Genomic DNA, 27,514 nt, shown 5'->3' with positions numbered 1-27,514 from the left:
CTTCCTTTTTTTCTTAACTTCTTTATACAACATCATCATTCATAACAGAATGCATCGAAGCGAGTGAGCCGTCGGAGAGCCGGCTCTCTCGAAATAGCTGGTACTCTTAAAAGAGACGGACTTCCTTTCATTACAGACGTACCACAGTAGCATCCCACGAGCCCTGACAGCCCGACAAAATAAGTATTTTCTTCATCTCATCTCATCAGCCGTACCGCTTATCCTCATCAGGGTCGCGGGGGGGCTGGAGCCCATCCCAGCCATCTCCGGGCAGTGGGCAGGGGACACCCTGAACTGGTTGCCAGCCAATCGCACGGCACACAGGGACAGACAACTCATTCGCTCATTGATTGTCTTTAATGAGATGAAATCAATTCAATATGTACACGGCAAGTTTGTATCTGTATGATAAAGACATTTGAGAAAAACTTTTACGATCGAGTCGAAAAACCGGTTGCTTGAACCGTTCTGATGCAAGTTACGTGTTTTAATCGCTCTTTAAGGTGCACCAAGATTGCAATAAATCATTTCTGTACAACATCGGGAGGTTAATATCGGTCGGAGTGAGTCGGCAAAGAAAAATGAAAATTTATATGCGATATATACTATACACTTGAGAAAAGATTACAAATGAATGTTATTGAATAGCAAAATAATGATGCACGCTTTGTAGTCTTTTTCTCGAATAGCAAAAAAACCTATCTATCAAGAACAAGTGTAAAAAAAATGACTTTTGCACTCTTCGGGGCTCATTTTTACAAAAAATAAATGGGAGCAAGTATGAAAACTCGGATTTCAAATGTCATTTTCAAAAAGTCATTTTTGCGATTCATTATAAAGATAGCCGACTGTAAAAATACAATATGAAAAAATCTGTAGATTGTAAAATTCCATGAAAAAATCCCACGCGTTTGGTGGGTTTTGAGGCCGACGAGCCGGTTCAGTCTCGGGACGGGGGGCTACGGTCCCCTCGGAGCCAATATTCCCGACTTTGCATCTCGGTGAGCCGCGAGACGGTCCTCTGGTAGGCGAACATTTCCTCCTCGCCGCTGAAAATGGATAAATTGCTGGCCTCGTCCTATCAGAACAGAGACGGGGTGGTCAAGGCGCCCTCGGAGCCCCGCCCCCTTTCCCGAAATGCCAATCTTACCCTTTTGAGTCCCAGTTCGTCCATGAGGACGTGTCCCTCGTCGTGGCCGCTGTGGTCCCCCTCCAGGACGAAGATCTCCTCCAGGGGGCGCTCCGCCAGGATCACCACGCGCACCTGAAAGCGACGCGGGGAAAAAATGACTTTGGGAATGGCGAATGGCGCCCTTATTAGTGTGGAAACTGGTGACTTTCGGGAGCAGATTTCCTCTCATTTGGGGTTACGACAAAGCTCCAGACGGAGATATTTTTTGGTCGTTTCGCCTCCGTCGTATAAAGTTTCAGAGCTGCTAGCAAATGGTCTTCATGATGAGTGTGGAGACCCGTGCTGCTTTCGGGGAGCGAATTTTCTTTGATTTGGGGTGACTGCAGAACTCCAGACGGAGCACGTTTTTGGGTCGTTTCACCTCCACGTTTGAAGAATTTGGGGTGGTATCACCTCCGTGTTCGAAAGTTTCTTGCCAGCAAATTGTCTTCAATATTCGCGCAGAAACGTTGACGCCAGAAATCAAATTCAGGACAAGCAAAGTATTGTCTTTTCTTAACTGTCGAAGAAAACGATGTCTAATCATAATAATAAACAATAAGTTGATACATTTTGTTTTTTAGGCACGGATGAGCTGTTTTGATTTTTTTTTGTTTAGCATTTTTGTGGGATATTTTTTAATTGTTTTTTTTTTTTTAATGATGGAATGCAGGGAGAACTTTTTTGGGGGAATTATTATGATTTGTTGATGATTTTTTTTTTTTTAATATATTTTTGTATGTATTTCATTTTTTGGGGGGGGGGGGTTAGGGTTATATTTTTATTATTATTTGTTAAATTTTCTCCTAAGTGATTACTTATTTTCTAAGAGCCAACAGAGAGGAAGTTTATGTTTCGTTTTTAAAACGACTACTATTGTTATTTGTTATTGGGTATTTATTTGATTTTTGTATGATTTCATTTTTTAAGGGATATTTTTTTTTAATTATTTTTGCTACAATTGTTTTTTTAAATCCTTATTTTTACGAGCCAAAAGAAATGAATCGTTTTTTGTTTTGAAAATGATGACCGTGAGTATTATTTTAATCATTATTTGCGATTGTTTTATTTTTGTAAAATTAGCCTTTTTGGATTTTGGGGTGTTTTTTTGTTTAGTTTTTTTTTTAATTATTATTACTATTATTTGTTTTTGTTTTTTTTCAAATGAGCCAAAAGAGAGCAATTCTTCTGTATACTATTATTGTTATTTGTATTCGATTTTCCTACAATTTCATTTCCTTTCTGCTATTTTCGGACATATTTGATTCTGCTCTTTTTTCGTCGGGGGGCGGAGGCGTTCCGACCTTGTGCTCGTAGAGCGCGTCTACCAGCGTGATGAAGCGTCTGGCTTGCGTCTTCTGGTTGAGCGTGAGGAGCGGGAGGCCGCGGAGGAACAGCGTGTCGAAGAGACGCGAGATCTCCAGGTAGTCGCTGGCCCCCAAAGGCTGAAAAACAGGCATCCGCCGTCGCAAATACCGTGGCCAATACACGAAGGTTCCGCCGTTCCGTCTCACCCGGTCGCAGAGCTCCCGAAAAGTGCAGTCCAGGACGCTGCCGCAGGCTCTGGCCAATCGCACTTTGCGGTTGTGCACGTCCAGAACTCGCGGACGGGGGACTGCCCGGGAAAAAAACACATCATTATCACGAGTTTTTCAATCCAACGAATCCCTTAACGTTCCTAGCCCGTCGCAGAAACATCAAAATTGGACCGCTTACCCAAAAGCAACTTTTACTCGCGATACAATTTCCGGCAGATATGATCCGGTTACATTCACAAAAGTCCGATCCATCCGACCGTGTATAATAGACTCCAAAACACTCGATAAGGTCCGCAGATATTAAAAGAAAAAAAAAATCAGCGTAAAAGCATTTCTGCATCATTTCACGACCCATCCCTCCATAACTCCCCTTTAAAAACAAACACTCGTCACATGACTTCCAATTTTGCTGAAATTTCGAGCCTTTTGGGCCTTCGTTATTGCAACATCCGTTTTGGCCTGCTCATCCTGGAAGGGGGATGACCTCATGTGCGGTCCCTTCTCAAGGTTTCTTCATTTTTGAGTTTTTCCTTGCCCTCATGTAGGTTTAAGATCAGGGGATGGTGTCATAATAGTCTGTAGTTTGCAATAGTCTTTGACCTGTGCAGCCCTTTCAGACTCTTTGTGATGAAGGGCCAAACAAATAAACTTGACTCGACTTAGTCTGTGACAACTTATGAGGGCCTGTAACACGTCATGACCTACTTCAACTTCAAAAATCTTTAGCCAACAGTGAGCGATTCAAATGTGGATTGACACATTGGGTAGCCAATGAAATTCCCAAGTCATTTACAAGCAGTATTGAAATCGAATGCAACCCGGGATCCATCGTTCATCATTACACGCGATGATCACGCGCAAGTGTGCGGTCACGGATTGACTTCTGGAAAGAGGAGTCAAACATTTACAACTCTCTTCCACTGTCTAAAAACGAGACAAAGTAAAAACATGAATGCAATGTTTTTTGGGCTGTCTCCAGATGGCCACTTCAAATTTGACAATGTACTAAGCAAGGCTTCATGCTTTTTTTCCTAGCTGTTCTCTAAGTAAGAATCCCACGCTTCCCCTTATCTGCAGGCATCGAATCGCATCAAAATTTCAGGCCAGAATAATAACCTATTTCTGTGAACTTGCCATGGTTTGGGACAAAATGTTTAAAAGAGACCGACATCGTCCCTATTCTCCAAACGGTCGAAGGACCGCGTTCGGTCCGTCTCGGATGGGGATTTAAGGCCGATCGTCGAGGAACGTTAAGGGGTTGATGCCGTGGTTCCGGATCAAAACGAGAGAATGAAAAGACTCACTGTCGTTCTGCTTGAAGGCGAGCTGGTCGAAAAGACCATCCATGGCGGCCTCGGCGTCCGGCTCGCTGGAACTGACATCCAAAAACCTTAAATCAGGATGTGTCCAACTCATTTTAGCCGGGGCCCCGTGCTAGGAGGAAAAAAATCTCACAGGGGCCAGACTAGTAGGTTTAAGAGAAAGAAAGAATCAGAGTGGGAGAAAAAAAGGGACAAAAGAAGAGTGAGAGAGACAAAAAAAGAGAGAACAAGAGAGTTTGTGTGTGAGAGAGAGAGAGACAGAACCCGAGGAAAAAGGGAAACAAGTGAAAAAGAATAGAGATGGAAAAAGAATGAGAAAAAAGTGACGAGAGAAAGAAAGTCAGCGAGTGGGATGTATTAAACAAATGAAAAAACAGACAAAGACAGAGAACAAAAGAGAGGGAAAAGAAGTAAGCATGAGAAAGAGGGAAAGAAAATGAGTGAGGAAAAGAGAGAGAGAAAAATTAAAATGGTAGAGAGAAAGACGAAATAAGAGTGAGAAATAGAAAGAGAGAGGGTGAGATAGAAGTTAAAAAAAGAGAATAAAAGAGAGTAAGAAAGGGAGTTGAAGAGAGTGAGAATAAGAAAAAAGAAAGATCGAGAAGAAACAGAGAGGGTGAATGAGAAAAAGAAAGAAAGAAAGAAAGAAAGAAAAAGAAGAGAGAGAGAGAGAAATACTACTACAAATGCTTTGCGAGTGGCACGTGGCTTGGATGGACATATTTTAACCTGCAGCTTGTTTTTCTCTTGCGCTTCTCTGAGTGTTGTCTCACGGGCCGGATTAAAACCCTTGGGGGACCCGATCCTGCCCACGGGCCGCCTGTCTGACACCTGTGCCTTAAATGATCAACAGTACCAGCAGCGTGCTCCACTTGAAGGAAGAAACTCAATTGAGTCTTTATACAGGCCGCACCTGATCATAAGCCGCAGGTTAAGAAGCCATCAATATTAACATTTTACAGAGTTCGTACACTTTTTTTCGTGGGCAAATTCAAGCACTTTTCAAGAACTTTCAAGGCCTATTCGTCTTTTTTTTCCAGGACCTTCAAAGGAAAAGATCCAGTACCGACCAAAAGAAAGGGTTTTTTTTGTTGCTATCTTGCTGCTAGCACATACTTTGAGCTATTTAAACTGTTCCAATCTCTGAACTACATTTTGTGTCAATGGGCTGCTATAAACTGACAGGAATTCTGCCAACAATGCAAGCACAGCTTGGCTACATCACACTTGTATGGAAACAGGGAAAGGGCTCTATAGGTTTTGGCTAATATTTCAAGTTAATATTGAAGCCCCCCCCCAAAAAAGTAGTGTATTTATAAAAAGCAGAAAAATGAGCCAAATTTGGACTCATTTTAATGCAGAATGCATTTCATCTTAGAGACTGCTGATTATATATATGATAAATATATATAGTTATTTTTTTGCATTTATTTATAGCACTGAAGAGTTCATATTTCTTATTTTGATTTTATTGTTTAGCATTCTCAGGGATTTTCTGTTGTTGTTCGCCTAAATCTCTACTGTGTGTAAAAATGGAAAATTGTTTTGTATTCATGTCTTTTGTAGATCTGCGAATATTATCATTTATTTTTCACGTGTTTTTAGGGATCCCCTGCAAAACACATTCAATTCATAATTACTAAATACATCGGTGCATCATCTTTAATCATTATCGATAATGTACGATTAAAAAAAATAATCTGGGGAACCGTTTGGGAGCTGAGCCAAAAGAGCCGGTTTTCTAAATAGAGCCGTCATCTTGGGTGCGGTCGGTAGGGGGCAGTGACACTTCACAGAACAAGGCCATAACGACTGAGAGCAAGTGTGTCCGTGTCAGTTTTACGCGCTTTATTGCGCGATCTATAGAATCGCACTGCCAGGACACATGGCAATGGCAACAATTTCAAGCACTTCAACCCAAATTCAAGAATTTTCCTGACCTAAAACACAAAATATTAAAATGAAAGCATTTAAAAGATTTCAAGCACTTGATTTTAAGCCTGGTGCACACCTCAAGAGTTTTTTTAACGTCGTGTGTGTTTTTTGAATAATGTGACCATTTAAGATGGCAACTACAAAGACGAGCACGTATTTACTACTGCGCCGACAGAAAACGCCACTGAGGGTTGTAAAATGTTCTAGACCGGTCTTATTTCATAATCGGGTCAATTGGCTCAGGCGTCACTGCACATATAAATCAAAGACGATGACTTACAGGAAGTAAAGTTTCTGGGCAGAAGGTGCGTTCCTTTTGCGGTAGTCCACGCCCGAATCCAGAAGCAGAGTTTGGCAGTATTTCTGCGGGGGAATGTTAGCAACCTTTCACAAAGAGACCCCCAAAAATCACCAAAATGGAGCTTACCTGCAAGACGGCAATGAAAGGCACAAAGTTGACCCTCTGAAGGCCGTTTTTATACAAATCTAGGGAAAGAAGACCATTTTACATCTTGAAAACTTCTTGAGGTTGTAGATCGTTTTTGTTTTCCTTTCAATATTTTGATTTTTTTTTTTATGGGATGAAAAGCGATGTGTCGATCACGACAAGATTCAGGGATTAGATTTAGGAGTCATGGGCGTTAGGGGTTTTGAGTGGGTGGTAAGGGGAAGATTTGGGGGGGTTAGGATAGGGTTGGGAATTTTAGGCTGGGGCAGGGGGTTGAGGGTTAGAGTCGGGCTAGGGGTAAGATTAATGAGGTTAGGGTCGGGGTTTAGAGGCTAGATTTAGGAGCTGGGGGGAGGGGTTAGGGTTAGGTAGATAATGTCAAGATTTAGGGATTAGATTTATAAATTAGGGGCATTAGCGATTTTGGGTAGGTGGTAATTGTTGGGTCTAAAACCACCACTGAAGTGTGGGAAAGCTAAAAAATATTGGCTAACCGTAGAAGAAAATGCACCAGGCAAAGACTTAAATATTTCAGCTAGTTGCAACTGGGGAGATGAGATCTTTCCAAACTCTCTTACTCAATCTCAATCTCAGTCCTCGCCCGTCTGCTTCTGTGTTTTATTGGGATCACAAGACGTGGAAGAGTACTGGTATGTTGAGACAAAGACAAAAGACCAAAGACCGCCCCCTTGAAAACGTAAACAAAGACAGGAAGACTAAGAGACGCCAAAAGAGAACATCAAACTGATTAGAAATACACACCTTGAGTAAATACATTTAAGCTTACTTTACAGTAATATTTAGGGGTTTTGGGGTTAGTATAAGGTTAGGGGCTCTATTTAAGAGTAAGGAGGATTAGGGATTTAGGGCTTAGTTGGGGGGTTAAGAGTTAAGGTAGTTTTAGGGGTTAGATTTAGGCAGTTGGGGATTTAAGGTTAGGGTAGGCGGTTACAGGTTATATTGAAGGTTTAGGGGGTTAGAAGTTTAAGCGTTACAACACTTGATGAATTCTTAATTCGTTTAAATCAATCTTAATTTTGTAGCCCAAGATCCAAAATTCACTTCTAATCTAACGGAATTGACTCTCTGCTCACTATTATCACCTTCAGGGATGCGATTGGACGTGGCCACGACGACCACGCCGTGCAGGAACAAGTTCTCGAAGAGCTGCTTGAGGATCATGGCGTCGGCGATGTCCGTCACCTGTCGGGTCAGGTAAGGTGAGAGGAGGTGAACGAGGCGCTTTAGAGACGTTTTAGACTGGTTTTAGGATTTACCACAGTACAGAGATGGGTCTTTTGAAAGACTATCAATGATAGCAACAAGGTGCTCCTGGACCTCAAGGTACCTTTGACACAGTAGATCACAGAAACCTGGTGGGCATCTCTTGTACGGTTTCAAACCGTTTTTTTCCCTACCTCACAGACATTTTTAGGAGGTATGGATGCATGTTCTTACATCTGGCGTTCCCCAAGGTTCCATTTTAGGCCCGTTACTTTTTAAACTATATATGCTGTTTCCATAGTTACGCAGAGAACACCTCGCTGTACCGTGTCCCATAATGACACTCGTCCTATGGATACCCTTTCTAAATGCATTTTAGATGTTAAATGATGGATGGCAGAGAATTCCCACAAGTTTTTAGACCAAGGTCAGAAACCTTTATGACCCAAAGAGCCGTATTAGCAAAATATTTAGATGTATTTTTTTGTCTCTCTCCCACGGTTACTTAAGATTGTTGAGGCTCATTTGGACTGTCATTGTTTTTACACTGTAAATCGTGGGTTTTTTTAGAACAAAGTGCAAGCAGTTATTTTTTGAGACGTGTCACAAAATACTGCAAAACAAAAGTTTCCGGCTGTACAGTATTTCCCTTCAGCGCATTCGCGCGTGCGAGAGAAAAGGCTGTGTGCAGAGATCCGCCCAATCAAATCCGTCCACTCCTACTCTTCACCCAATCGAATTGTTCTGTGTACTTGGCTGGAGCTTTTGGGAGTTTGTTTTTTTTTCTGTGGGTTTTAATTATAAAGGGTCTCAACAGTGAACTTGCATTATTGAATGAGTTTCCATAGAAAGGATTCCTTAGAGCAGGGGTCGGGAACCTTTTTGACTCAAAGAGCCATAAAAGCAAAAAATATTAATTTTATTTTGGGAAAGAGCCACACCATATATTATGAGACAAATGTACTAAATTGCTAAACCGGCGCCCCAGACAAAAGCTTAGTCTTCAGCACATTTATTTTTGATGATTTGATAAAAATGATGAAAAGAGAATAATGCCAGAGCCCCTGTCCCAAATTCAACAAACAGACCACTTTAAACTTGTCTCTTTCTTGCAATGACTCAAGATCGGTTCAACTCCTTTTGACCCTTTTTTTCATACATATTGGTTTCAAAACCAGATGCAAGCATTTATTTTGTAAAAACGTCACAACATTCTGAGAATAGGGAGCCTTATGTGCTTACCTTTGGCGAGAGATGGGAAGGAGTGCTTGTACTTTTTGCATAGCTCCACCCATCCCTCCCACTCACCCAATCAAATGACTAAGTTCTCTTCCGGGGTTTTGGCGTATTTACAGTTCTGTGGATTCATCATAAAGTATCTGAACACTGAACACAGATTATATAGTGAACTTTTAAATAAAGGATTCTTTAGCGTTGTACAGCCAAAACAAGTTTTTTTTCCCCCCTTTTTTTGTGTGACACCTTGACTGTAAATTGTAGTGAAAAACGTGCCCTATATATACTGCGAAGTGTTTCCTTTACATTTAGCTCTGGTTTGGCTTTACGTGTACCTGAAAAGGATAGATAATCTCGGTTTTGAACAAGATGGAGAAATTTTGCATGCAATCAAATTGGTCTCTGAGCCACAGGTACTCATAGAAAGAGCCATATATGGCTCGCGAGCCATAGGTTCCCGACCCCTGCCTTAGAGACTCTGCCCCTATATATATATATATATATATATATATATATATATAATAGACCAAACTACTCATGTCTGACTCCGTGGAGGAACAATCGGAAGTGAAACAACTTATATAAAATTTGCATGAGCAAAATGTGATCTCTGAGCCATATTTACTTATGAAAAGGGCCGGATAAGGCTCGTGAGCCATAGGTTCCCGACCCGTTTTCGACTCTGAGCGCGATTTTACGCCACGTATCAAAAATAGAAGCAAAATTGGGCCATTTGCTGCCGTCCCTATCTGTGTGGATGAGCTTCCTTTAGGTCCCTTTCCTTACCTGTTTTGTCTGTGCCTTGCCATAATATGGTATTATTGATGCCTCTCATTCTGTGTGTCTGTGTATTTGGTGTTTTGTGTTGTTGGATGGGGAAATTGGATTTCCTTATGGTGCGCTGAATGTATTTCTATATCGTTTCATTGACTGAAAAGCGCTTTCCGAATAAAAGGTGATGGAATTTTCGACCTGAAACTCGTCGAAACACAGGAGAGACGCCTCCTCGCTGATCTCCTCGGCCACGGGCGCGATGGGGTCGTAAACTCTGGACATCTTGCCCGCTTTCCTTTTGGGAAGACTCTGCTTCAAGCGATGGATTCCTTACCAGAAAAAAAAAGGACATTTCCTTTCCATCAGCAGATTATTTTACGAGAAGATGATGTTAAAATGGTGATCGAGAAGAAAAATAGCATTTGAAATGAGGAACATTCTTTTCACGGAAAATAGGAGGTGATTTTGATATAGAGTATTTTATTTTTCTACAAAACCGACATTTAAAATAACTTATGTGCCGTCTAAATTCATTCTGCGATTTTGAAGTACTACATTTCTCATTTTAGTAAAAAATCTATTTCAAAATCAATAGAGAAATTATATATGGAATAGGGACATTTGGCCAAATTGGCAGACAACCCATCATTCTACTCATTAAATTGATTTGTAGTTTATTATTGTGTTAGATATATTGAAATGACCTCTGAGCCCTTTAGTTACCTGTGGCGTTCCGCAGGGCTCAGTACTTGGTCCCCTTCTTTTCAACATGCTTCCATGAGGGGATATTATTCTCAAGTATAACATCGGTTTCCATTGCTACGCAGATGACACTCGACTATATCGTCCGATGGAGGAATCTGCCACACTTAATTGTGGAAATGTGGAGGTGAAAGGATGGATGTCATTTAACTTCTTGCGCCTTAACTCTGAAAAGACCCAAATGTTAGTTATTGGTCCATCTAAAAGCCATGACTTGTTCTCAAAAACGGCTCTGAACATTGACAAATGTAATATCACCCAGAGTGACTCCGTCAAAAATGTAGGTGTCATATTTGAACTTGATCTGTTCTTTCAAACACACGTTAAGAATATGACTAGAACAGCTTTCTTCCATCTTGGCAACGTTGCTAAAATTCGTCCTATGCTGTCTCAGTCGGATGCGGAGATTATAATTCACGCGTTTGTTACCTCCCGTCTCGATGACTGTAACGCACTACTCTCCGGTCTCCCCGAGTCCAAAATTGAGAGCCTTCAGCGGGTACAAAATGCTGCAGCCAGGCTTTTATCCAAGACAAGAAAGTTTGATCACATGACCCTGATTTGAGCTCACCTGCATTGGCTCCCTGTTAGCTTAAGATGTGATTTTAAGGTTCTGTTGGTAGTATACCAAATCATGCATGGACTTGCTCCCTCATATCTTTCATATTTAATTTCACCCTATGTTCCGCTCTGAAAATGCGGGTCTACTAGTGATCCCAAGAGCCAAGAAGAAATCTGCAGGTCTGAACCCTGCACGTCGTTATTTTACTACAAAATATAATGAAATCGTGTAAAATAAGAAAATACCATTTAAAAATAAGCAAAATTGGAGCATAAAATAGCAAATCATTTGCCACATTTGTAAGACATTTTTAGTTTAAAAGTGAGAATTTTGTCATTTTAGTAAAAAACAAAGATATTTTGATAACTGCCATTTAAGATAGGATATGATGATGATTTTGGACATCATAATTCTTGTTTTAAGAGGAAAAAAAATAAAAATGATACAGATTATCTGTTGTCTATTTCAAATAATTACGCTGATATTTATTTTCATTTTACTCGAAGATTTAGTTAGAAACTTGCAAAGTGGGAAAAGGAAAATTGAAACTAAGGAAAATGGTTTGACGTGTTTTTTTGGGGGGGTTAGGATTTTTTTTTATTTAAATATAAAAATCTAAAATGATAGCAGATAATTGTTTTCTGGCAGTTATGGTAATTATGGTTATTTAAGGTATTTTTTTGACTTAAAATTAAAAAAAACGAAGAATTTTTTGATGAGGAAAAGGACTTTCCAATGGGATTTTTTTTGCTGTGCAGCGAAAAGTTTTTGACGATCTTGCAAATCAACTCACGTTTGTGCACGTCCAACATGAATCCGTGGAAGTGGACTCTCTTTTTCTTCTCCGTCTCCACGTGAGAGTAAAACATGTCCATCACCATGGTTTTCCCCGTGCCTGACATCACCAACACGTCTTCAAAGATTCGGTTTTCGAGAAACAAAAAACCGGAAATGGCGTCTGTCCTTACCCACGTCGCCGTAGATGTAGTAACCCTGCGGCGCCTTGGGCCTGCTAAAAAACTGCCGGAAAAAAAAAAAAAACTTTCGTCAAAAATGAGCCTTTTGACAAATTGCCATATTTCAGGCTTCAAACTTATAGATAAAAAAAACCTCAAAGTATCTTTTAAGACACAATCGTGAAAAGAAACCAGGTTTATTCAACACTCTCTATTGCGCTGACAAATAAAACATTGAAATGGAGGTGTTGCAAAAATATTGGCCCCCTTAGCCTGTTAGATCTTTGTACAAGCTCCTTTAGCTTCGATCACAGCCACAAGTCTTTTGGGGTATGTCTCCCAAGGTTTTGAAACTCAACTATTTGCCCATTCTTCTTTACAAAACAGCTCACGTTCCTTAAGGTTTGAGGCTGACGGTTTGTGCTCGGCATTCTTCAAATCTTGAGGTCTGGAAAAACACCTTTATATTGTGAGTTTGCAGATTTCGCTTTATGTCCTGTTAGAAGGTGAACCTGCCTCCCATTTTCAGGTCTTATTGTGGAAACAGCCCGAGCAATTTGCCCCACGATATATTACACAAGATGCAAGGAGTCCTGACGTAAGGAGGGAGAGTTGGTTTATTGCAACAGGAATCTCAAAGTCTCTCCTTTCATAGTCTCTCCTTGTCTTCAGAGACGGGTGGCTTTTTATATCCTAATACAACATCAGTATTCGTTTTCGTCCGTCCCCCTTGCACGTGTACATCCACGTCACCGGACCGATTGTTTTGTAATCTTTTATGAAACTTCCACGAATTGTTTTGGGGTCGGCTTCCAAGAAATGTCTTTGGTCGGTGTGACCTGGCCCGCTCCCTGCCAAGAAATCTTGGCAGGACGAACGCCAGTCTTTTGTCAAAGGCGATCATTAATAATAATATTCGCCAACGTTTGCACTCGGGGTAAACAAGTTGGAATTTCCCTTTTTTTCTATCCTAATGCGTTCCTTATGCAAGCCGACTCCAGACAATCCACGACAGTCTCTTGCAGACTCCGACAGGTTTTCTGTCAGAATGGCCCCGAATTTGGCTCCCTACATCTTCCCATCAACGGTTACCGACTTCACCGTCCCTGCTGGAAAAAGGCAACCCCGGAGCATGATACTTCCCCCACCATGTTCTACAGTGGGGATGGTGTTTTCATGGTGAGGTGCAGTGTTACAATTACGCTTTGGATTCATCCCAAAAAGTTAAATTTTGGTCTCATCGGACCAAAAGACCTTGTTCCACGTTTATAAGTGTCTCGCATGTGGCTTCTTGAAAACAGGTCTCTTTAAGAAATAGCTTTTTTCCTTGCCAATTTTCCATAAAAGGCACATTTATGCAAAGTACAACTAATAGTTGTCTTAGTTGCTTGTCTGATTCGTTTTCTCCTTGTTTAGAACAAGAGTTTAGAGGGACGGCTAGGTCTTTGTAGGTTTGCCGTGGTTTTATGCTCTCCTCATGTTGATATTAATGCTTGCGCGGTGCTCCGGGAGATGTGTGTGCTTTAAAATCTTCCTGCTTTGACGTTTTCTGCGACTTTATCCTGTACCTGCCAGGTGTGTTCTTTGGTCGTCACAATGTTGTCTGTTAGATACATTTAAACTATAAATTAATGATACACAGGCACACTCTGTCATTGTCATTTAGGTGGGCATTGGATCATTCAAAAGACCTTGGGGAACCTCTGGAGTCATTTGGCTGAGCTGAGAGAATGTGGGGGCCAATATTTTTGCAACATCTACCTTTCCGTTTTTTTCCTTATAAATATCATTTAGAATGTTGAAATCATTTGGTTCCGCTTTTTCTCTGTTCCTTTATCTTCTTGTTTTTTCTACCTCACTGTGAATGTGTGATACTGGAGTGTCATGCCCAATTTCGTTGTCACAACATGTTAACCCATTTTGTAACAATGACAATAAAGGTAGATTCTATTCTATTCTATTCAAGATGGTGTCTCACGTGTTGTGGATTCTCAAAAACTATTTTCAGGTTCGAAGCCTGAATTGGAAAAATGGCTGGGCGGGTCGGGGGCTATAGTTGTACCTTGTGGAAGACTGAGGCGGGCGTGTTGCTGTAGCCGCGCAGTTTTTTGTGCAGCTGGTCCAGTTTTTGCATCACGGCCCTCTGGCGGGGGTCTTCCCGGAGGGTTCCGTCCCGGACCAGCCCGCCGTAGTGCTCCAGGGGGCCCGAAAACCCCCCGCTGGCCTCTGCCGCTTCATGCCGAGCTTCTGCTGCAAAACCTTTTTGGACACAAAATCAGACCACAATCAAAATGGAGGTTCTTCTTTTTTGTGCAATGGCAATACCATAAGACGAGGGTGGGCAACTATTTGGAGTCGGGGGCCACATTGGGTTCAAACAAGGGGCCAATTCTGGAGACCTGCCCAGTTTTTTTTTTTGCATTTGTGGATAAATATACATGAAGATATCTACATTTGATATTTCTTTGTTTTTAATTAGATTAGTTTCCTCAAATTGGTTTGGAAACCAAAACAACATATGAGGTCCCTGTTTAATGCATAGTTGTGTTGTATTAATCTAGTTGTATTTTGTAGTATTTCTGCAGTCGGATTTTTGTAGTATTTTGTAGTCCTTCTTTAGTGTTATTCTTGTAGTCGTCAGTTATTGAGATTGAGATTGGGAAGTATTCCGGCAGGAGGTCCCAGGGACGACCCTGGACCAGCTGGAGAGACTACGTCTCGAGGCTGGCCCGGGAACGCCTCGGGATCCCTTCGGATGAGCCGGATGAAGTGGCTGGGGATGGGGAAGTCTTCTAAACACATTGTTATTCTATTGTATATTGTACTGTTTATTTTTTGACTTCAAGTGGAGAATCAATCTGTTGCTGGTGAGATGCAATACATATGACAAGTGAAGGATATTATACATTTGACTATAAAGGATTTTATACGACAGACTCCGTTTAATGCAAGACTTTCACCGAGTGTGCTTTAGTTCAATGTACACCCAGACGCTGTTGACGCAGAAAGGCTCGGTGTTGTTTTGAGGACCCCAGACATCGGGACGCTCGTCTATGAGCTGGTGAAGCCCGGGGGGCTTCCTTGGCATCCCACGGTAGGAGCCGGCACACCATCTTGTGGGGAGACGTGGGCCAAGAGGAGAAAGCAAAAGGACTTCAGAAGAAGGCTTCGCACGGACTCGAATGTCGCTTCTTCAGCCGTCTCCGATGAAATTCACTTAGTTATTCTATTAGGGAAAATAAATCTGCCCCTGTGTGGAAATGTCGGCTTTCCTGTTCATCTTTTCCGTCAAGAAACGAGCGTGCATAAATTGTTGAGTGAATGTAGGTTGTGTTTGGTTAATGGAGTCCGATAACTCATTCGAACAATTAGGGAAACGCTACATTTTGATCATTAATTTCCAACACAAGGTTCAATAACACATCTACCTACCTGTATTTCTTTCTTTAAGTGACTCAAATACTGCTCGGAAAATTTTTAATTCTTTGACATCAACAGTTGTTTTTTGTTTCATTATCATCAATAATAAGGATATGCAATTTATTACTCGTAAAATGAATTTGACTTCCTTGCCCTCGCTTCTAGCTTCCGCATCAAAGTCCCGCCCATTCCATGACGTCACACACACCCCGAAGCGGCTGAGCTGGAACACAACAACGACCAGACGTCTCAAAAACAAAACGTCTTACTTCGTTTTTGACACGACGCGACGTTTTTTACAAGCACTTTAGCAGCGTAACGTCGTCCCGTCCGGAGCCACACTGCGTCGAGAACGGCTGCCGGCGAAACCTTGAGCAAGGAAGGCAGCGGCACCCGCGCTGCCATCTTGTTTCAATCTCGATAACTTTATGGATATCAGGGCAGTGAACAAAACGTTGACGTTAAATCGCCGGCAGAGGGCGACAATTCGCATATGATTTATCTCCCCACGTCACGCGTGACTCAGTTCTCATTTCGTCTAAAAATGGACGTCGAAAATTCAATTGATTTTTATTCATTTATAACTAGCAGTAAAAATCAAATGTTACAGCTGCAGTTGTTTAACACAGGCCAATATGTTTACAGCGCTAGTTTTCTAAGGTATTCTTTGAATCAGGGGCGTTAACAGGAGGGCCAGTGCCCACCCATGGACAGACTCTGCCCACCCAAAGGAAACTGGGTGAAGTGGTGAGGGCAGTATGAAAAAAAAGAACAAAAGAAGAAGAAAAAAATATATAAATGGAAAAAAAGAGAAAAAAGAAGAAAGAATTAAAAAAAAGAAGCAAAAAAACTGGGGGAAAGGAGATTGGAGCATAAAAGAAAAAAATAAGAAAACAAAGAAAAATTAGGGGCGGCATTAGCTCAAGAAGTAGAGCACACGTCAAGAGATCGCAGGTTCGATTCCCGGCTCCTCCGTGTTATATGTGGAAGTGTCCTCGGGCAAGACACTGAATCCCTAATGCCCCCAATAAGCAGGTCGGCGCCTTGCATGGCTGTATGGTCGCTATCGGTGTGTGAGTGTGTGTGTGAATGGGTAAGTGTAAAGCACATTGTAAAGCGCTTTAGAAGATCTTCATTGACTTAAAAAGCGCTATAGAAATGCAGACCATGTACCATTTGGGAAAAAATAAAAAGCTTGGGAAAATAAAAAATGAAGAAAAAAAACAACACAGAGGAAGAGAAGAGAGGAAGAAAAAGCTAGCGAAAAAACGAAAACAAAAGAATAATAGAGAGGAAAAAGAATGCAAGCAGGAAAAAAAGAGTGAAAAGCTAAAAAAAATAAAAAGTAAAATGAACAAAAAATTCTTAAAAAGTGGGGGGAAAAGAACCCAAGGAAAAAAATAATAAGGAGAAAGAAAAAAAGTTTTGGGGGGGTCCCCTTTTTCCGTATATTAATATGAATAATTTAGTATTCGGCACAAAATAAACTAATAAGTAAAATAAGCAACAATAATAAACAATTACTAGCAAATATTTTGGGAGTAATATTTGTTTCTTTTCAACTCATTTACTGGTATAATGATCCAATTTCATGCACTGTACTGTGTGCCATATACTGTAGTCCCGAAAATACAGTACATATGCCCCTAACCCCTCTAACCCCCCCCCCATATGTTCTATTCCTGTTTACTGCAATTGCAGCCATTTTGGATATAAAGTAGACGGCATTTCTGGGCAATTTGGAGTTTTGGCCTCGGATTCCCGTTTCTGCGTCACGCCGTGGAATTCCGCTCCTGCGCCAGAGACGCCCAGACAAAAGCCAGGGAGGCTGAGGGTCCTGTTGCCATGACAACCCATCATCCGCCTCCGGGCACATCCCGTCCCCTCCTCCTTTCCTCTTTCGCGCCCAGCGGCATCCGCCTGGAAACCGACGGACCGGCTCTCCGGGACCCCCTCCCTCCAAGACCCCCCGCCCCCTCTTACTCGTCCGGTGAGTCTCGCCATCCTTTGTCAACGGAGAAGATGGAGATGCTAGCGAGCGCCGAATGGGTTACGGGCTAACGAGCTGCGAAATGGGAAGGAGGGGGGTTCTCCTCCAGACCCTCTCGGAAGCGTCTCCTCCCTTCTGAGCCGCTTCTGTCCTTTCTTTCTCGCTCTAATCAGCAGCTCCAAATGAGTGGCGACGGCAAGGACGCTGTGACGCAATCCTCGGGGGTGGTGGTGCCCTCCTGTTACCCCAAAATCCCGGGCAGGAAGCGGGGGAGACCCCCCCTGCGAGGTCTGGCCAAGATGCAGTTCGACGGACGCTACGTTGAGGCCATACCCCCCCTCAAAGTGCCCAGGAAGAGGGGCAGGAAGCCTGGATTCAAGGTAGGGATTGAAATCGATGAACGGTCTTAGATCACAGGGTTTGTACGGGTGCTTGAAATCCTTGAAAATGCCAGAGTTGTAATGGTATGTGTTTAACAATAGAAAAGTGCTTGGAATTTGGGCCAGGGGAAGTAAATGCTCGAAATTGTTGCTATGTTTTTCAATAAGTCCGCTTAAAAATGACGCCAACACTGCTGTCTGGTTCCTTGTCAAGTCAAGTCATTTTTATTTGTATAGCCCTTAAACGGGGTTGGGTAGGGTTACTTTAACGTGATTACTTTCAATTACTTTTGGATTACTCCAATATCAAATATGCTAATAAAAGACAAAAGAAACTGAATAGGAATCATTAATAATTATTTCTTCTTTTTATGGTACTGGAAAAAATTGAAAACTGCTTTGAAAGTCCTTCAAAAGTGCTTGAATGCTCTACTTCTTTTCTTCTTCTTTGTTGGTGCCGCAAATCCCCAAATACTCGCAAATGATTTTATTTCAGTCCTTTTATTATTATTATTATTATTATTATTATTATTATTTTTGGTGCCTCAATAAATATTGATCTTGTAGGACAGATCTGAAAATTTCACGCTAACTCTGGCTAACTTGCTAATTAGCGCAAAGGGCATCCAGTTGCATATGCATTTTGAAAATAGAAACTTAGCTTGCTAAATAACTAAAAAGGTAGCTTGATAATTAGCTTGAAAGGTAAACCGGCAACCAAAACTAAAAGGGAACTCGATCGTTAACTAAAAGGGTGAAAAGCCAACAAAGTAGCCGAATGGAAAGCTAGCTAGCAAGGAGGCTAAGATCTAGCTTGATAACTAGCAAACAAGTTCAAATATTAGTTAGATAGCATGCAAAAATGTTAAAAGCTAGCTAGATGGCTAACCATGTTGGAAGTTAGCTAGCCACAAAGCTAAAATGATATCCAGATAGCTCGCTTCATAAAACCCATACATTGGAAAAAAGTTTGTCTTTTCTGTCAAATAAATCAATATAAAGATGAATAAATACATTGGTCTAATACATAAACAGATTCTTATTATTTTGTCTTGATTTGTTGCTTAAAATCATTTCTAATACTTGGCTAGATGTTTTTGTCCATGAATCCTATGAACTGAAATTTATATTTCTAATTTGATATATTTGAATTTCTAAAATAACCACTTATCACGTGGTTACGATCTTGTTACTTATCACCGAGTCAATTATTAAAAATAGGGTTCAAATACTCCAGAAAGAAATAATTGGACTTGAAAGTCACAATGACCCAGCAACGGTGAGCTATTTTCAGAAGAGGTTTCTCCGCCTCGGAGACCCCCGATGTACAACTTAGACTGCGACTGTCACGAAACGGAACGGGACTGCCAGGAAACGGGTCGGGAAGTAGGAAGTCGGAACTCGTTTGCGTAGACGATCCGTCACTTTAATTGAGAAAGAAAAGAAAAGTCCGACGCACAAACGGACCAAAAACCAAACAAAGGAGGCTCAAATGCAGGCAAACAAGACTAAACGGGTATCGACAAGTTTTCAACAAGGGTAAACCACGATCTGGCAAAGGGCAGTTCCAAAAGGCGCGTTTAAGTACCCATAGGAGTCATCGGGAAAATGCAGGTCAGCCGGTGTCCAGGGGCGGGGCCAGCTGGGCACCATGACAACCGTGCAGGACATGACAGCGACGTTACTGACACGCAGGTAGCCACAGGCAGAAAAGGGGCGGGCGGCTCTTTAGCCAATCAGAATGCAGAACACAATGCCCATGAATATCTGCCAAAAGTAAAACGCCATACAGTAAGAAGGAAAAAAAAAAACCTCATCTTTTTTTGGGGGTGCGTTTCCGGGAAACAGCCGAAAGGGCGTCTGGCGATGACGCCGTTGGCCATCTCTCCGCCCAGCAGCACCCCCGAACCCGACATGAGCTCCATCCCGCAGGACGCCGCCACCGTCCCCTCGGCCGCGCCCCAACTCCTCACAGGTACCCCCAAATCCTCGCATTTCACTTTCCTGGAAATCGTTCGAACGCTAAACGACATTTTGACGTTTACGGACTACGCCTTCACCTTCATTACGAACGGTCAACCCGATATCGTGTCATCGATTTCACCTTTTATTCTGAAAATCCATCAATGTATTATAACGCTTCCTTTGATATTTATACTATTTTTTATCTGCTAGCCTTATAGTGATTATAATGAATATTATGTATTATTCATTCATATTTTATGATCTAAATACATTTGAGTCAAATATATATTTACATCATTTATATTGTTCTTATTGTCTTATAATATAGTTATATTATAATGACATAATTGTTGAATATTTTAATAAAAAGTTTATTTTATATATCATTTAAATAAGTGTAATTCAAGTATTTATATATCATATATAATTATTGAATTCATAGTATTATCATCATAGTTATATTCTCATTGACTTACTTGATTTTTCTAATAATATAAATGAATAAAAATACATTTATTATATCATATCATATTTTAGTATCAATTTTTACTATTGATTTAATGATTATCCTCGTAATTATGACGACATTATTATATTTATATGACAATAGTATCATAGTATAATATGGTATAATAAGTATAACAGTAATTGTATACTTTATAGTAAAAATAGAAATAAATACATTTTGTTTTATATGAGATCATGAAATATATCTTATCATTTGCAGTTATACAAAATGTATAACTGAATAATACATATATTCAAATAGTCATAAAGTACCTGAATGCACCACCAATATGGTAGGTCATATAAATGATGGAAAAAGCAGCTCGGTGGCCTCGGGGGTACGACGCCCGCCCTGAGGCCGGGAGGTTCGAACCTCGGCCGAGTCATCCTTGCGACTTACCACCTCCTCCGTTTCCGTTTCCGAGAACGAGAGTCAAGAATGTGAGTTTACTCTTGAGCGATCTGGCTCCGGTACATCATCTTCTGGCTTTTTTTGGGTGGCGGCCAGTGTGCATCTACATCGACAAGCAGGCCAAAGCGGGCCCCAACCTGGACCGCAAGAAGATCCAGCAGCTGCCGGACCACTTTGGACCGGAACGCCCGTCGGTGGTCCTGCAGCAGGCCGTGCAGGGCTGCATCGATTGCGCCCACCAGCAGAAGAACGTTTTTGCGCTGCTATCGCGCGGCTACGGGGGCGAGAAGATCTCAGGTGACCGCCCTCCACCCGGTTAGCGTTAGCGTCTCGAAAAATCGATTTCTCTTTTCGCCGGCGGCAGCCACCTTCGACGGCAAGCAGCACCTGCTGAGCCTGCCGGTGGTCAACAGCATCGACTACGTGCTGCGGTTCCTCAAGAAGCTTTGTCGGAGCCTGCACTGCGAGAACCTCTTCGGCGACCAGCCCGTTAGCCAACACTTCCACGGTGAGTGACCGCAAGAGGGTGCCGCTCTCGTCTCTGTCAAACCGTTCTATGCCCACCGCACCCCGTCGAACCTTTCCTTGGCACTGTCACTCCTTCTCAGTCGCCTGCACCCCCTGATCCCTTCTCTACCACCCGCACTCCTGTCAGACCTACTTTGCCGTTCTCACTGTCACCCTTCATGACCGCCTGCTCTCCTGTCACCTCTCCTCTACTGACTCCATCGCCCCTTTCCTGCCAGCCACACCCGTCACCCCTTCTCTCCCGCCTGTACCCCGTGACCCCTTCTCTGCTAATGTCACCCATCCCTACCTCCCACACCCCTGTTACCCCTACTTTTCACACACACTACCATCACACTTTCTCTGCTACCCACGCCCCTGTTACCTTTTCTGACACCCACTCCCCATGACACCTGGTCTGCTGCCCGCACCCCCATCGCCCCTTCACTGGTGCCTGCACTACCATCATCTCTTCTCTGCCACTTGTACCTCCATCAACCCTTCTCTGCTGCCTGCACCCCCGTCACCCCTTCCATGCCACCCATACCACTGTAACCCCTTCTCTGCCGCCTGCACCTTCTCAAACCCTTCCATTCTGCCCGCACCACCGTCACCCAACCTCAACTGCCACCATCCCCATGACCTCTTCTCTGCCACAAGCACCCACGTCACACCTTCTCTGTCGCGCCCCAGCCGAGATGTCTCCGGCCGAGGATCACCGCCGCGGGCCGCCCGAAACCAAGCGCTACCCGGTGACGACGGAGCGCAGGGAGTCAGGGTTCGAACCTGCGGGCTCCTCCCCATCGTACCCGTCCTCGCCCAAGTCCCCGTACGGGTTCCGGGCCCCGCAGCGCTTCTCGCCGGCGCCGCCGACCAACAGGGTGACTTTACCAGGTGAGCAATAACCGGGGGATCGTACGGCCATCTTTGACAACAAACCGGATCTCATCTGAACCTGACTTTGCCCTGCCACTCAGGCGGGTACGGCCCGGTGGAGTCCAAGGCCCCGGCCCCCGGCAGGGACCCGTCGACCTGGAGCGTGGACGAAGTGGTGCACTTTGTCCGGGAGGCGGACGCCAACGCTCTTGGACCTCACGCCGATGTCTTCAGGAAACATGTGAGCCCCTCTGCCCTCCTGGCCGCCATTTTGGACAATTTCGTTTGTTATCACCCATACATCAAAACTCAACTTTTTCCTGAGTGCCATTCATTTTTGGCTATATGGTACTAGAGTTAAAGGTTATGGCTAAGGTTTAGGGATAGGACTTAAGAGTTAAGGCTAAGGGTTTGGGCAAAGGGCTAGGGCTAATTTTCCAGGGTAAGAGTTCAGGTTTAAGGGTAAAGGTTAGTTCTAAGGGTCAATGCTAAGAGGTAAGCTAATTATTTGGGCAAAGGGTTAGGGTTACGACTAAAGGTTAGGACTAAGTGTTAGGGCTAAGGGTTAAGTTAATGGTTACGGCTAATAGTTGGGACTAAGGGTTATGTTTAAGGCTAAGGATTAAGTTGAGGTATCGGGCTAAAAGTTAGGACCAAGGGTTAGGGCTAAGGGTTAAGTTAATGGTTACGGCCAACAGTTAGGACTAAGGGTTAGGGTTAAGGGTAAGGCTTAAGTTCAGGTCTAGGGCTAAAAGTTAGGACCAAGGGTTAGGGCTAAGGGTTAAGTTAATGGTTACGGCTAAAAATTAGGACTAATGGTTAGGTTTAAGGCTAAGGCTTAAGTTAAGGCCTAGGACTAAAAGGGTAAGGGTTTGGGGTTAGGGTTAAGGCTATGTGTCATGGCTAAGTGTCATGGCTAATTGTTAGCGTTAATTGTTGGGGAAAAGGGTTAAGTTAAATGTTATGGCGAAAGGCTCCGGCTAAGCGTTAGGGCTCTGGCTTAAGCCTTTGGGTGACTCGTTAAGGCTAAGATTTAGGACTATAGTTCAGGGTTAGGGTTAGCACTAAGTGTTAAGAGTTAGGTAAGATCATTTTTCAACTCCACTGTAAGTCAAATGATCCTCACGTTATAAGTCAAAGCGCGGAGCTGACCCGAGATACCGGCTTTGCAGGAGATCGACGGCAACGCCCTCTTGCTGCTGAAGAGCGACATGATCATGAAGTACTTGGGCCTGAAACTGGGCCCCGCCCTCAAGCTTTGCTACCACATCGACAAGCTCAAGCAAAGCAAGCCGTAGCGGCGCCGCGCTCCCGAGAAAACCCTCGCCTTCCCCTTTCCCTTTTTTTTTTGGAGAAGCACAAGCAATAAAATAGAACAGACTGCCTTGCGTTTGGGACGCAAGCATGAATTTATACAGAATCTATTTCTACCGTTTTCCAAATCCTTCGCATTTGCTCTCACGTTTAGAGTCATACTCTCTCATCTACAAAAGTATAGTTCCGCACTCTTACATACATTAGTATAGTTACAAACAATTACTACTATATTCACACACGCACACATTAACTATCGTAAGCTTTCGTCCATGATAGTATAATCTCACACATTTACTATCATAGTCTCTCACATACACTAGTATAGTCAACAGCAGTTACTACTATAGTTACACACATGCACATTGACTATCATACTCATCTACACTAGTATAGTCCCACACATTTACTATCATACTCTACTACTTACACTACTAGTCTCTTACATACACTAGTATAGTCACAGTGTGTATAGTATAGTATAGTCACACACACTATTGTACTCTCTCACAGATACCACAGGCAGCAGCGTTACTATCTTACTTACTATCATACTCTTTTATCTACGCTAGTATTGTCCCACACATTTACAATAATACTCTCTTAATTACACAACAATAGTCATGCACGCTTACATTCATAACTCTTAATAATACACTAGTATAGTCACACACACACTTACTGTCATGCTCTCTCACATACACTAATAGTCACAAACAGATTTACTATAGTTACACACATACACATTGACTATCATACTCTTTCATCTACGCTAGTATAGTCCCAAATCATACTCTCTTACTTACACTACTACGCTACATAAACTCGTATAGTCACAGTGTGTATAGTATAGTCACAAGTACAATCATACTCTCTCACAGTCAATACTTGCAGCAGAGTTACTATCTTACATACTATCATATTCTCATCTATGCTAGTATAGTCCCACACATTTACTATCATACTCTCTTACTTACACTACTACAGTCTCTTACATAGACTAGTATAGTCACAGGGTGTATAGTGTACTGTAGTCACAAATGCTATTATACTCTCTCACATAGACCACATGCAGCAGAGTTACTATCTTACTTAGTATCATACTCTCATCTATGCTCTTGAAGTCCCACACATTTACTATCATACTCTCTTACTTACACTACTATAGTCTCTTACATACACTAGTATAGTCACAGTGTGTGTAGTGTACTGTAGTCACAAACATGATCATACTCTCTCACATACACCACAAGCAGCAGAGTGACTGTCTTACTTACTATCATACTCTCATCTACGCTAGAATAGTCCCACACCTTTACTATCATACTCTCTTACTTACATTACTACAGTCACTTACATACACTCGTATAGTCACAGGGTGTATAGTATAGTCACAAACACGATTGTACTCTCTCACATAGACCACATGCAGCGGAGTTACTATCTTACTTACGATCATACTCTCTCATTTCTGCTATTATAGTCACGCTCACTTACTATCATACTCTTTCACATACGTTAGTATAGTCACACGCACTGCCATACTCTTGCTAGTATAGTCCGAAACAGTTCTTACTATAGTTACACACATACACATTGACTATCATAAGCGTTCCTCTATGCTGGTATAGTCACACACGAAGATTCATACTCTCACACATGAACTACGATAGTCAAGCACATTATCAAACTCTTTTACATACACTAGTATAGTCACACTCTTGGTACTATAGTTGTACACGTTCTCAGCATGTGCTCTCACGATTTTATAGTGACACACACTTACTATCATACTCTCTCACATACATTAGTATAGTCACACGTACTGTCATGCTCTCGCTAGTATAGTCACAAACAGTTCTTACTATAGTTTCACGCATACATTCATACTCTCATATACACTAGTATAGTCACTCTCTTAGTACTATAGTTATACACCTTCTCTATCATGTGCTCTCATGCTTTTATAGTCCACATAGTTCTAATCATACTCTCTCACATACATTAGTACAGTCACACGCACTGTCATACTCTCGCTAGTATAGTCACAAACAGTTCTTACTATAGTTCCACGCATACATTCATACTCTCGTCTACGTTAGTATAGTCAAGCACTCTTAAGTTCATACTCTCTCACATGAACTACTATAGTCAAGCACACGATAATACCCTCTGATCTACGCTATTATAGTCACGCACACTTACTATCATACTCTCTCACATACATTAGTATAGTCACATGCACTGTCATACTCTGGCTAGTATAGTCACAAACAGTTATTACTATAATTTCGCGCATACATTCATACTCTTGTCTACGCTAGTATAGTCACTTACTCTTACATTCATACTCTCTCACATAACTACTACAGTCAAGCACACGATCATACGCTCTCATCTACGCTATTATAGTCACGCACACTTACTATCATACTCTCTCACATACATTCATATAGTCACACGCACTGTCATACTTTTGCTAGTATAGTCACAAACAGTTCTTACTCTAGTTTCGCGCATACATTCATACTCTCGTCTACGCTAGTATAGTCACTTACTCCTACATTCATAATCTCTCATGTGAACTACTATAGTCAAGCACACGATCAGACTCTCTCATCTACGCTAGTATAGACACACTCTTAGTATTATAGTTATACACCTTCCCGATCATGCGCTCTCACCTACGCTACTATAGTCCACATAGTTCTAATCATACTCTCTCACATACACTAGCGTGCGTGACTCTTGTTTTTATAACCTTATCTTCTCTGTTCCTTTATCTTCTTGGTTTCTTTTATCCTAACCGTGACTATGTGAAACTGGAGTGCCACGCCCGATTTCCTTGTCACAATATGTTAACCCGTGTTGTAACAATGACAATAAAGGTAGATTCTATTCTATTCTACTCGCGTAGATGAGAGCGCGTGATCGAGAACGTGTAGAACTATCGGATGAAGTGCGTTTGACGAGAGTAGAATAGAATAGAATCTACCTTTGTTGTCATTGTTACAAAACGGGTTAAACATATTGTGACAAGGAAATTGGACGTGGCACTCCAGTTTCACATTGAACAGTAAGGATAAAAGAAAACCAAGAAGATGTTTTCCTTAGCGTATAAGAGAGAGTAGGATCGTAAGCGCGAGAGCAAACGGGAAGGATTTCCTGACGGGCCCTTCATTTTTTCTCTCCTCTCACACAATTTTTTTTTCTCCGGAATGGTACTCCTCCACAAAGAATGAAGACGTATCGCCGTGAAGATATTGTACATTTTGTGATTGTTCTCTCGCTTTCTTCTTTTTTTGGGACGCGCTCTGCACCAAAATCCGCATGTTCCACCGAATCGGCGGAGGAGGTTTTCTTTCCGGAATTTGCTCCCGTCTGTCTTCTCCCTATTAAATCCTGACCCGTGCGCTCAAACGCCGTCCGGGACTCCGTTTCTTGATCCGGGGGAGAGGGGGATACGGAGAGGGAGAAGGGGAAAAAGAGGGAAAAAGAAAGGGAGAGAGGGGGAAATAGAGAGAGAGAGAGGGAGAGGGAGAAAATGATTGGGAGAGAGGAGAAAGAGAGAACCAGAGGGGGAAATAGAGAGGGAGATGAAGAGAGAGAGAGAGGTGGAACTAGAGAGAGGGAAAGAGAGAGGAAGAGGGAGAAGATGAGCGGGAGAGAGGAGAAAGAGAGAAGCAGAGGCGGAAAGGGAAGGAAATAGAGGGAGAACGGGAAAAAGAGGGGGAGAGAGAGAGAGTAAGAGAGGGTGAACTAGAGAGAGAGAGAGTCAAAGAAAGAGGAAGAGGGAGAAGATGAGAGGGAGAGGGGAGAAAGAGAGACAAAGGGGTAAATTGAGAGGGAGATGAGGAGAGAAAGGGGGAAAGAGATAGAAACATAAAAGGAGAGAGGGAATGGGAAAGGGAAAGAGAGGTAGAGAGGGAAAAAAGGAACAAGAGGGGGGAATCCAGGGGGAAATAGAGGGAGAGAGGGAAAGAGAGGGGGAAATTGGGAGAGAGGGGGAAAAAGGAAACAAGAAAGGGGAATTGAGGGGGAAATAGAGGGAGAGAGGGTGAAAGAGAAAGGAGGAGGGAGAAGGTGAGAGGGAGAGTGGAGAAAGAAAGAAGCAGACGGGGAAATAGAGGGGAAAAAGAGAGGTAGATGGGGAATGGAAAGAGAGGGAGGGGAGAAAAGGAGAAGCAGAGGAGGAAATAGAGAGAGAGGAGAAAA

General features: G+C 42.4%; 2 protein-coding genes across 4 annotated transcripts; one reads left to right on the top strand and one right to left on the bottom strand.

Annotated features, from left to right (window-relative positions):
• Nucleotides 1-346: 346 nt before the first annotated feature.
• On the bottom strand, nucleotides 347-17,741 carry afg1la (AFG1 like ATPase a). Of its 3 annotated transcripts, XM_088353730.1 has the most exons (13): nucleotides 15,618-15,762; nucleotides 13,991-14,187; nucleotides 11,941-11,992; nucleotides 11,766-11,867; nucleotides 9,847-9,977; nucleotides 7,518-7,617; nucleotides 6,394-6,452; nucleotides 6,247-6,329; nucleotides 4,014-4,084; nucleotides 2,686-2,786; nucleotides 2,476-2,616; nucleotides 1,151-1,264; nucleotides 347-1,078 (listed from the first exon to the last, which is right to left on the bottom strand). In XM_088353730.1, exons 1-13 carry the CDS (start codon nucleotides 15,751-15,753, stop codon nucleotides 941-943), a joined length of 1,425 nt encoding a protein of 474 aa, XP_088209856.1. In that variant the 5' UTR covers nucleotides 15,754-15,762; the 3' UTR covers nucleotides 347-940. The 3 variants fall into 3 exon arrangements, with proteins under 3 accessions (XP_088209856.1, XP_088209857.1, XP_088209855.1); XM_088353731.1 differs by lacking the exon at nucleotides 15,618-15,762 and adding an exon at nucleotides 17,332-17,741 and having other exon boundaries at nucleotides 2,476-2,786; XM_088353729.1 differs by having other exon boundaries at nucleotides 2,476-2,786.
• On the top strand, nucleotides 17,206-26,719 carry scml4 (Scm polycomb group protein like 4). The gene is made up of 8 exons (XM_088353732.1): nucleotides 17,206-17,338; nucleotides 17,512-17,718; nucleotides 19,567-19,693; nucleotides 20,699-20,899; nucleotides 20,967-21,110; nucleotides 21,803-22,003; nucleotides 22,087-22,226; nucleotides 23,158-26,719. Exons 2-8 carry the CDS (start codon nucleotides 17,521-17,523, stop codon nucleotides 23,281-23,283), a joined length of 1,137 nt encoding a protein of 378 aa, XP_088209858.1. The 5' UTR covers nucleotides 17,206-17,338; nucleotides 17,512-17,520; the 3' UTR covers nucleotides 23,284-26,719.
• The last annotated feature ends 795 nt before the right edge of the window (nucleotides 26,720-27,514 follow it).

This window comes from Urocampus carinirostris, chromosome 15, assembly GCF_059441175.1.
Source record: "Urocampus carinirostris isolate Australia breed hairy pipefish chromosome 15, RoL_Ucar_1.0, whole genome shotgun sequence".
Classification (NCBI taxonomy): domain Eukaryota; kingdom Metazoa; phylum Chordata; class Actinopteri; order Syngnathiformes; family Syngnathidae; genus Urocampus; species Urocampus carinirostris.
The sequence above is the reverse complement of the archived record's forward strand: the minus strand, read 5'-3'. Positions and strand labels throughout refer to the sequence as shown.

What these genes read in the sequence shown, in the direction of transcription:
- afg1la (XM_088353729.1), bottom strand. Translation starts at nt 15,753, where the DNA reads ATGGCAGCGCGGGTGCCGCTGCCTTCCTTGCTCAAGGTTTCGCCGGCA. An exon ending in CGCCTTCAAGCAGAACGACA is followed by an intron (nt 2,787 to 4,013) that starts GTGAGTCTTTTC and finishes TTTCCCGGGCAG; the next exon opens with TCCCCCGTCCGCGAGTTCTG. An exon ending in ACGAACTGGGACTCAAAAGG is followed by an intron (nt 1,079 to 1,150) that starts GTAAGATTGGCA and finishes CTGTTCTGATAG; the next exon opens with GACGAGGCCAGCAATTTATC.
- scml4 (XM_088353732.1), top strand. Translation starts at nt 17,521, where the DNA reads ATGAGTGGCGACGGCAAGGACGCTGTGACGCAATCCTCGGGGGTGGTG. An exon ending in CGGGGGCGAGAAGATCTCAG is followed by an intron (nt 20,900 to 20,966) that starts GTGACCGCCCTC and finishes CGCCGGCGGCAG; the next exon opens with CCACCTTCGACGGCAAGCAG. An exon ending in CGTTAGCCAACACTTCCACG is followed by an intron (nt 21,111 to 21,802) that starts GTGAGTGACCGC and finishes GTCGCGCCCCAG; the next exon opens with CCGAGATGTCTCCGGCCGAG.